At 41.8% G+C, this 10,482-nt stretch overlaps 1 protein-coding gene across 1 annotated transcript in view; it reads left to right on the top strand.

Annotated features, from left to right (window-relative positions):
* EML6 (EMAP like 6) overlaps positions 1-10,482 on the top strand; it is a 260,325-nt gene that overhangs the window by 132,827 nt on the left and 117,016 nt on the right. Inside the window, exon 8 of the mRNA XM_081264735.1 lies at positions 9,830-10,031. Coding sequence (XP_081120861.1) covers positions 9,830-10,031 — 202 coding nt within the window. The remainder of the gene's footprint in view (positions 1-9,829; positions 10,032-10,482) is intronic.

Below are 10,482 nucleotides of genomic sequence, written 5' to 3'. Positions count from 1 at the left end.
TATATATATTATATTATATATATATATACTGGCCATCCCTCCTTACCCAGTCATTCATATATATATATATATATATATATATATATATATATATATATATATACTGGCCATCCCTCCTTACCCAGTCATTCATATATATATATTATATATATACTGGCCATCCCTCCTTACCCAGTCATTCATATATATATATATATATTATATATATATATATATATATAGAGAGAGAGAGAGAGAGAGAGAGAGAGAGAGAGAGAATTATGAAGCAACCATATGACCTAGTTCAAATTAGTGAAATGTTTGTGGAGGTGATTGGTGCCACTTCCTGATCTACATTAAAAATTTCCCATGTATGATCTTCTATTGTTCCCCGTTTGCTGTTTAGATGCCAGTTTCTTAGGGAAGCCTTAGAAGTCATGTGTTGAAGATGGTAGAGGCTCCGTTAGCCTGAATCTATTTTTTCAATTCATTCTAATTAGTTATATATGATAATAGAATGCATTTGGGTACTCTGACATTAGGTACATATAGATTTATAATCATTATATCTTCTTGTTGAATTGATATATTGATCTTATGTAGTGACTGCCTTTGTTGTCTTTTATAATTTTTTTTCTTAAAGTATACTTTGTCAGATACTAGTATAGCTACTCCTGCTTGTTTAGGTTTTCATTTGCATGGAATATCATTTTCCATCCTTTCAGTCTGTGTGTGTTTTTATTGGGGAAGTGAGTTTCTTGTAGGAAGCATATTATTGAATCTTGTTTTGTTTATGTACTTTCAACCAGCTAGTTTTCATTTAGCCACTCTATCTTTTAATTGGAAAATTTAGTCCATTTACATTTAGGTTTATTATTGGTAAGTAAGGAATTATTCCTGTCATTTTGTTGATTTTCTTTTAATTGGTTTAAATATTATTTCTCTGTCCCTCCTTATTCATCTTTGTGGTTTGATGGTTTATTGCATTGATACTTCTTTTCTGTTTCTCTTTTGCATATCTATTTTGCTAGTGGGATTTACACTTTCACATGTTTTCATGGTGGTAGTCATCTTTCTTTCACTTCTAGAGTAGGACTCACATGAGCATTTTTTTATAAGGCTGGTCTGGTAGTTATGAATTCCCTCAGTTTTTATGTTTTGAAAGGTCTTTATTTCTCCTTTGTTTCTAAAGTTAATCTTGCTGGATATAATCTTTCTTTCAGGACTTGGAATATGTCATTCCTTTCCCTTCTGGCCTGTAATGTTTCTCTTTTAGTTTAATGGGTTACCCTTAAATGTAACTTGGCACTTTTGCAGATTTGAGAATTATCTGTCTTATACTTTTGAAATTTTTATCATAATCGGTTATGGTGATTTTTTCTGGTCTTGTCTTTTGGGATCCTATAAGCCACCTGTACACAAATGTCCATATCTTTCCAAGATTAGGAAAGTTTTTTGCTGTTATTTCATCGGATAGGTTTTCTTTACTTTTACCTTTTCTCTTTTCCTTTGGATATTAAGAAATGTGGATATTTGTCCATTTAATGGGGTCTTTAATGATCTCTTCATTCTTTCTTCTTCTTTTAAATATCTCAAAAGAACTGTCTTCAAGTTTCAAGTACTCTTTCCTCTGCTTGAATCTATTCTGTTGTTGAAGCTTTCAACTTTATTTTTATTTAACCTATTGAGCTCTTCATTTCCAAATCTTTTTCAAAATCCCTTTGCTGAATTTCCAGTTATCTCATTAGGAAGACAATATCCTTCATTGTCTTTCTAATTTTCATTTAACTATTTATTGGTAATATCATGGATCTCATTGTGTTTTTCCCTATATTTTTTATTGGTGCATTCTAGTTGTAAATATTGATGAGATTTGTGGTCACACATTCATACATGTACACAATATAACAATAGAATTTGGCCAATATCACTCCCTAGCACTTTCCCCTAATCCCTTCATTCATTGCACTTTTTTATAATCATTCTTTTAAATTATCAGGGATTTTATCCATATTGATGTCTATGTCGTTCATTGCTAGAGAATTTCTGTGTTCTTTTAGAGACATTTTATTGCCTTGTTTTATCATATTTCTGATACTTCAGAAATTAGGTTTACACATCTAGTGGATCAGGTAAGTCTACCACTTTTACAGGATGACCTTCTTAGTAAGTGGCTTTCTCTAGGAGATATGTCTTGGGATGTTGGTTTGTTAAGCAATGCCAAATTTATTTCCAGCTAGGCATTAAATAATATAGTTTTCCTGTAGCTTCTTTGGGCACAGTTCATACCACAGTAGAGTTGGAGAGACCCCATTGTGTCTGTAGGTCACACAAAAGGGGGACACTTTATTCTAGGGGTTCCAGTAGGTGTGGGGCACATAGCAGTGAGTGTGGGGTGCTCACTGTGTGGCTACTCTTACAGTAGGGCTGGTAGCTCCAATTGGGCAGTAGAGGTTTTCCCAGGCACTGTTAGTGCCAGCTCTGCTCCTAGTAAGGGTCTCTGGCACTAGGGGCCCAGACAGTGGTGAGGGGCCTGCAGCACTTGTCCTCTGCCTATTGAATGGTGCAGGCTCAGACATTACACAGGGAGAAGTGCGGGGAGGAACCGCATCACCGCCTCGTTGGTGGCACTCACACCGTCCTGACAGTGGTGGAGAGTTAGGTGAGGTGGGCATATGGAGTGGCAGTGGGAGGCCAGTGTGCCTCTCTGTTGCTTCGCTGGCAGTACAGGTGTATGGGTGAGGTGGGGGCTGGAACTGTGGAGTTGTTCCAGACCCCCTTAGCACACTGCTGTGGGCAGAGCAGCAGTGGGAACTACTGGCCATCCCTCCCTACCCTGTCAACAACAGGCACCTCAGCATGGTGACGGGGCAGGGGATAGCAGGAACTGGTTATGTAGAGGGTCTACTGACAGTCTTGGCACTGACCTGAGTCTACATGTGGTTGACCGTGCTGTAGATCAGAGGGCAAGCCCCTGGTCTTCTGGTTTTCAAGAGTATCAACTGCATTCCCCTCTGTGTCCCTTCCCTTCCATGTGATACTATCCATCCCTCACAGTGCAGTGCACCCAGCAGGTTTGGGCCTCAATTGCTCTGCTGGGTTAAATTGGGTTTGCAAGGCATTGAGTAGACTGTGGAACTTTCCAGTAGCTAGGATTGCCAGTGTCTGGACTGATATTTTTATGGGACTTTGCTTTGCACCTTTATCCCTACAAAGGGGAGTCTCCCCTTCCCTGGCTGTGGAACTAGAGTGGCAGATACTGGGGTGCTTTCTCTTTCTATGCTTTTGTCCCAAGTCTTCTAATCTTACAAAGTCCCAGTCTTTCTCATACTGATTCCCATGTTGCTCACCTCAAAATTCAGTCATACGCTTATTACCTTAGTTCTTCTTTGTGGAGGAAGAAGATGCTGTGCACCTTTTATCCATCCATATGAAATTCTTAATATTTTTAAACAAGGGGCTCCATGCTTCCATTTTGTACTGGATCTCAAAATTCGAGAGGCCAGTTCTCTCTCTCAGTCAATCCCTGGGGAGATGCATGTCTTCCTTCCTCTTGTTTCCTTCTGGTTCCCAGCCTTGCCCTTGAGACACCCCATCAAGGCTGGGCACTTCTGGGTCCAGGCTCCTAGGTGGTCTCTTTCATCCTTGAAAAGGGATTCAAAGGCCCTTAACACTTGCTCTTACATTTGGGTGAAATCTTGTTCTCTTAGTGCCTCTTATTTCCCTCACCCTCCAGGCACTCCTTGGAATTACATCTCTAATGATATTAGGTTGACAGGAGACAGACATCACCTTGTCTTGTTTAGTAATCTTTGCTGTGTGCTGTGAGTACACATCCACAGAGATAGGAAATATACCTTTGTGGGGAACAGTATTTGCTTCCAAATTGAACTGGCTGAATCTTTGATTTCTGTTGTTTGCTTGCTCCATGACTTGGCAAGAAATATAAACTTTCTATGCTGTAATCTCCTCGTTTATTCAACAACTATTGATATCTCAACAACTATGGATGACTGATGCAGTCCATGGAATTAATAATAGCACTTCCCCCTAAGTCACCACCAGCATTCATGAGCTCAGGGCTCAGTATTGGTGGTGAGGGTCCTTACTGCCCACTTTCAGGACTCGCTTGTTGATTCAGAATCAACAAGCTTCTTAGGCTGGCACAGTGTTGCACACCTTTAATTTCAGTGAATTAGGGAGGCTAAGACAGGAGGATCGCAAGATCAAGGCTAGCCTTAGCAAATTAGCAAGACCTGAAGCAACTTAGTGAGACCCTGTCTCAAAATATAAAGGGTTGGCAGTGTAGCTTAGTGGTAAAGCACCCTTGGGTTAAATCCCTAGTACAAAAAAAAAAAAAAATCAGCTTTCCAAGGTTGCATTGTCTCTGGCCTGTAGTGCATCAGGCCTCAGTCTTTTTACCCTGCTGCAGTAGATCTGCCAGCTGCAGCTGAGGATCCATCGCTCGAGCATTGCCTGGTGAGGCAGCCTGGCACTCTACATTGCCACCAGTCTGGCTAAAGTCCTAGAACACTGTAACTGGGCTTGGCAGGCCGTGTTCTCAACCCTGGTGACCTAAAAATAACTATGCCTTGCCCAACTCCAGACCAATTGAGAGGAATCTCCGGGTGGTGTCCTGACATCTGTATTTTTTTTTAAACCCTCCATGTAGATTCCAATACACAGTAAGTGTTGGGAACAACTGCTGTCATTTCTTTACCATATTTTCAGGCCTTGGAGCAGCAGACTTAAGAATATCATTAAGAATCAAACTCTGCCCTGCTGCCAGTTTTCTCCTTAGGCCAAATAATCGGGAGGCCATTTTATTCACGCAATTATTCTCTGTTGGACAGCTCCTTTGCTTCTGAGAGTTTGTAGTGCTATCCCATCAAAATTATAAAACAACAACACAAAAGAGTTGTAGCACAAGAACTATCTGAGACTTGGGGGAATGTATGTGTGGTAACATCTTCATAGCTCTTGGCTGACTCTATGGGACTGTCATCTAAATACACACACGCACACACACACACGCACACACACACACACAGCGAGTTGTGCTACACTGAAACATAAACAACCCTGACAAGGCACAAAGACCTGATGATTAAAATAATAATTTATATCGATGGATTCCCTCGGTGCCAGACATATGTAGGGTGTTACTGCATTGAATCCTCATGATGCTGTGAAGTGGGAGTGCTAATGTTATCTTCGCTTTACAGATGGAGAAACTGAAGATTTGGAAAATTAAATAACTTGGTATGTGTCCCTAGGACAGGCTGGGGCTGGGATACAAATTCAGTCTATTTAAACAACTAGTGAAAAATAAGCACTGTCCTTTAGTAATGACGTCTGTGTTATTTTTTCCTGGACCAGATCTCCCTGAGCCCAGGTTTTAGGATGGTAGCAGAGAGTATTAGAAGGATACTGTTTTCTACTTTCTCGTCTGAATGTGAAAACCAGAGCAGTGTGCTGGTAAGGATTTGATCTTGGGCTAAGGATGTAGCTTCATGGTGCATAACACTTGCCTAGTATGTGTGGGGCCATGGGGACCATCCCCAGCACAATGGTGGAAAGGGATGGGGGAGGAAGTTTTGGTCCTAGCCTTAGAGGATTTTCAGGTTTAAATGGGTGGTTTGCTCCCTGCTGCCATCTGCTGACCATGTGTACCAAGCTCAGCCCAGAGCTCCACATTTCTCACAGCAAGTTGTGGAGAGGGGCCATAGGATCCAAAATGTGGATGCCTCTCCCTACTGTCAAAAATATCTACAATGTGCATTTTTAAGAAGAAAAGAGTATTGGGGCTGGGGATGTGGCTCAAGCGTAGCGCGCTCTCCTGGCATGCGTGCGGCCTGGGTTCGATCCTCAGCACCACATACAAACAAAGATGTTGTGTCCGCCGAGAACTAAAAAATAAATATTAAAAATTCTCTCTCTCTCTCTCTCTCTCTCTCTCTCTCTCTCTCTCTCTCTCTCTCCTCTCTCTCCTCTCTCACTATATCTTAAAAAAAAAAGAAGAAAAGAGTGTTACTGAGGCTTCACATAATGACATGTTTTTTTTTCTGCCTCTCTTCATTATTGGCATGCTTCTCATCATTTTCCAAATCATACCCTGGGTTTCCCTGACTCCCAGAATAGAAGATAAAGAAGCAGAGACAGGCTTGATTATTACCCAGTGCAGTGATGGCCTTGGCAGTCTGGCTAGGGCACCACAGTCATCTTCCTCTTCTCTGTGTTTGTATTAGGGAAGTTAAACCAAGCCTGGATACACAGGGGGAAGGGAAAGACTGTCAGAACCTCATCAGGGATCTGTCACTCTGCAGAATGGCTCCAGAATGTGCCCAGAAGAGACTGTGCTTCTCTCCATACCTTTTGCAGGCAGAGGAGCAATTAGGTTTAGAATATTGAAACCAGAGTGTTGCTAGGAAGCTTGAAATACAATTCTCTCCTCACCCATGTGCTTCAGGAAGTAATTCCTATTTAAAATTATTATCTTAAGAATGAGAGTGACCCTGCGTCTCCTCAGTTGCCTGGTAGTAGACTCCAGGGGTCAGCTTGTCTGATGTCACAAAAGATAAATTTTCTGTTTAAAGAACAGAAATGTGTGGAGAAGCTCAATTGGTCTCAGACATGCTCACAGCTCACTAAGTTTGTTGAAAATGACAAAAATGTAGCACTCCTCCTCCTCTCCTCCTGCTCCCCTGTCCCCTCTCTTTTTCTGTCTTTCCCTCTCCACTGCCCCCATATTCAGCCAGAGACATCCCTGGTGGTGTAACCTCATTGTCTACATTACTTCACCAGAATCCCCTTGTCTCCTAGTACCACACAGATCTCGAGGCACTGACGAAAGGGTGGGAGCCTCAGACCCCTGCCTCTTGATCTCCTGTTTCCCAGTCCTCTCCTTGCCGGGCCCCTGGAGCTCCTCTGAGAATGTAGTCTGAAGATGGTGTGTGCCATGTAACTTAAGTCTGGGCTGAGTTGGAATGTTCATCTTTGTTTCTGAGCTTCTTTTGGTACCTGGGATTGAACCCAGGGGTGCTTAACTACTGAGTCACATCCCCAGATTTTTTGATATTGTATTTAGAGACAGGGTCTCCTTAAGTTGCTTAGAGGGCCTTGCTAAGTTGCTGAGGCTGGCTTTGAACTGGCCATCCTCCTGCCTCAGCCTCTGGAGCAACTGGGATTATGGGGATGTGCCACCACACCCAGCCTAGCAAGACTATTTTTTAAATGTTAATAGTTGCCAATTCCAGGTGATAATTTGTGGATTTCTTTGTACTTTTCTGAATCTGTTCAGAAAAAAAAATAGTGGGGTAGTAGAGAGAATAATGTTTGTACATTGGACCAAGTAGAACCTCAGGTCCTTGGGAGAAGTTTGTTTTCAAGCCATTTAGCCTTCTGTGACTAGACATGGTTTTAGAGACCAGGGGGAGAATTGATGTGTTTGTGCCTACCGTGAAGATGTGGATTTCAGGCCTGCTTGGAATAAGGCAGTGGCTTTGAAACAATGGGATTTTAAAAGGACTTGTGGCTTGAAAATTCAATATCAGTTAAAATATATAGCACATCATTGAGCCTCGCTTGTTCCATATTGAACTCCAGTGTCAACCATATAGTCATTTTTTAAAATGAATATATCCCTCTTCCTTTGTTCTCACTGAGAACAGGAATAGTATCTTTTATTCCTTGGTGTACTGAGAACTTGAGAAGTATTTGTGATTTTTATATTTGCTCATTCATTCATTAATTCTCATTAAGCATCTACTACCTGCCAGCTATTTTGCTAGGTACTGAGGACACAACAGTAAATAAAACTGAGCTCTCTCATCTTCACAGAAATCCCCTCCTAGTGGGAGGAATCAATGAGTGAGTGACTGATGTTAGAATATCATTAACTCTTTACTTCCTGAAAACTCTGAAGAGCAAGTGCTGCACCTTTCTGTAATAAAATTATGGGTAATGCAAAGCCAACTAGGGAAGTGGCAAATCCAGCCCCTTCCTGTCGGCCCCCTGCGAGAGCTCACAAAACGCAAGGGAGGAAGCAAGAACATGGGAACTTGGAAGAGATAAGGATAATTGGGCCAAAACTATTCTGCAGGCCAGTGGCCCCTGCACCACAGAGCTGTGTGCCATTGGCCCGTCTGGGTGCTTCCCCACGCATCATCCTTCCCATCCTTGCAGTCCATCCTGATGCTTGCAGCAGAGGATTTTAAGTGGCCGTGAGCCAGCTGTTGCCAAGGTATCCCCACACACAGCAGGAATAAACATCTGCCTGTGTGCTTTTTTCCTTCCACTTCAGGACATGAAATGACAAATTCAGAGTGAGGAATAAAGAGCAGTATCTCATACAAATAGCCTTGTGTCCCAAAGAAAAGCAAACAAAAACCACACATCCCAGAAAACAAAAGTCATACACCTGCTGCACACACGTGCACAGGCTCCCTGACTCTCCACACCCTGAGCAGAGCGTAGGGTGGATGAACCTACATCGACGCAACATCATCACCCACAGTCCATAGTTAGGCTTCACCCTTGGTGTTGTATATTCTATGGGTTTTGACAGATGCATGATGACATGTGTCTGTCATCATAGCATCCTACGGAATAGTTCCACTGCCCTAAAATTCCTGTGCTCTATTTATTCCTCTCTCCTGAAGTTTCCATCTTGTCACAGTGTCATTAGAATTCTGTATTTGAAATATTTTTGATAGAACTGGCCTTTCAACCCACTAGAACCACTTTCTTGGTCAATATTTCTTTTTAAAAATTTGTAAACTTAATTATTTATAGAGCTTCCTTTTGCTTTCAAAGGATCTCAAATTTGGATGATAAGTTACAGACTCTCCATAATTATAGTCTATACCTTAGAGGGAGAAAAACTGATCTCCAGAGAGGAGAGGACTTCCTGGAGTTCCTGGCCAATCAGATAAAGAACAAGAGTGAAACCTGGGTCCTGGGCTTCTGGAACACTATTCCAAAGACACAAAGCTGTCTGGACAGGCAACTCAGATCGCAAAGCTTATTTAAGCCTTGCTGAATTTTAAAAGAGTTAAAAAAATGGAATTGCTTGTGTAATTTCTAACTCAGATGGGAGAATATTCATAAGACAATAAATGATGAACCCTGTCAGGAATGGAATAGACCGCAAGATGTCAGAGATCAAAACCTAAGCTGAGAAGTGAGAATCTGCCTAGAGAGTAAGAAATACTACGGAGGTAGAAGTTTGGCCTTAAAAAAGAGTACTGTGTTTTTAGAAGAGATTCCATAAATTCAGACAAGGAAGAATAGCATCTTCGCTGACAAGTGTTATATGGTATTTTGAGACTGAGATTAGTTTAATTTGCATATTCCTGGGACATAATACATCTGTTTCTCCAGTAGAATGAGTCTAGGTTTCTATCAAATACATACTCAACCTGCCTAATATGATAATTAACGATTTTCTAGTTTTGCCCGCATGTAATTTCAGCACAATGTTATCCTGAAGATTGAAGTGATTACTTTTTCATAGCAATTCAATAGGGGTTCATAAAAACTGATTTCTTCTTTTATATTCATTTTCAGATGTAGTATTTCAAACATATACTGCTGTAAAGACACATAGGTTTTCTAAATCAGACAAGAATGGCCACTGTAGCAGACAAGGTCACGCGGGGTGGTGGAGATGTCAATGTACATTGTATTACACTTGCAAAAGAGACACCATGGTGTGTGGGATTGATTCTGCACCCCCAGGAGTTTTTAGGATGTGTCACCCAGATGCCAGCTTGGTGAAAGGATGTTTACTCTGGGTGTTCTCCTTCAATTTGTGAACCATGTGCGAAATGCTTGTATTTATTTTTGTTAGGCCTCTCTATCCGGAGCGTGTGCTGGAGAGCAGACCGCCTTCTAGCTGGGACCCAAGACAGTGAGATATTTGAAGTGATAGTGCGAGAGCGAGACAAGCCAATGCTGATCCTGCAGGGCCACTGCGAGGGGGAGCTCTGGGCCCTGGCCCTGCACCCCAAGAAGCCTCTGGCTGTGACAGGCAGCGATGACCGCTCTGTCAGGTGAGGTTGCAGCTGCCAGCACCTTTGAGTTATCCCAGGGACTCCCCCAGGGATTCCTACAGTACAGAACCATACACTTCCCAAATGGAGCGTTAGGAGGTTTAGCTAGACTCTAGCTGGTTGCATGAGTTTTCATTATCTTTCTATGGCTTCACCTTATTGGGATTGTTCTTAGAAGTGAAAATACAGGAATGCTATTTAGGCTGGCTTGCCATTCTCTCGGGTTCAAGATGTGAGCCAGACGTGCTCCTATGTGATGAGACCACATTTCCCCCTCTATACTTGGTCCTCTACACGGTCAATTTGCAGTTTAGAAACTCTCATTCTTCAATTCCTCACCATCAGAACTTCAGTTCTGATTTTTAAAGTTGTCTTCATCACATGAATCAATTATTATTTCTTTGTAATTTTTTTCCTTGATACTAGGGATTGACCCTAAGGGTGCTTAACC

This window comes from Spermophilus citellus, assembly GCF_964194105.1.
Source record: "Spermophilus citellus genome assembly, chromosome: 13".
Classification (NCBI taxonomy): Eukaryota; Metazoa; Chordata; class Mammalia; order Rodentia; family Sciuridae; genus Spermophilus; species Spermophilus citellus.
This window is presented reverse-complemented; position numbering and strand designations above follow the sequence as displayed.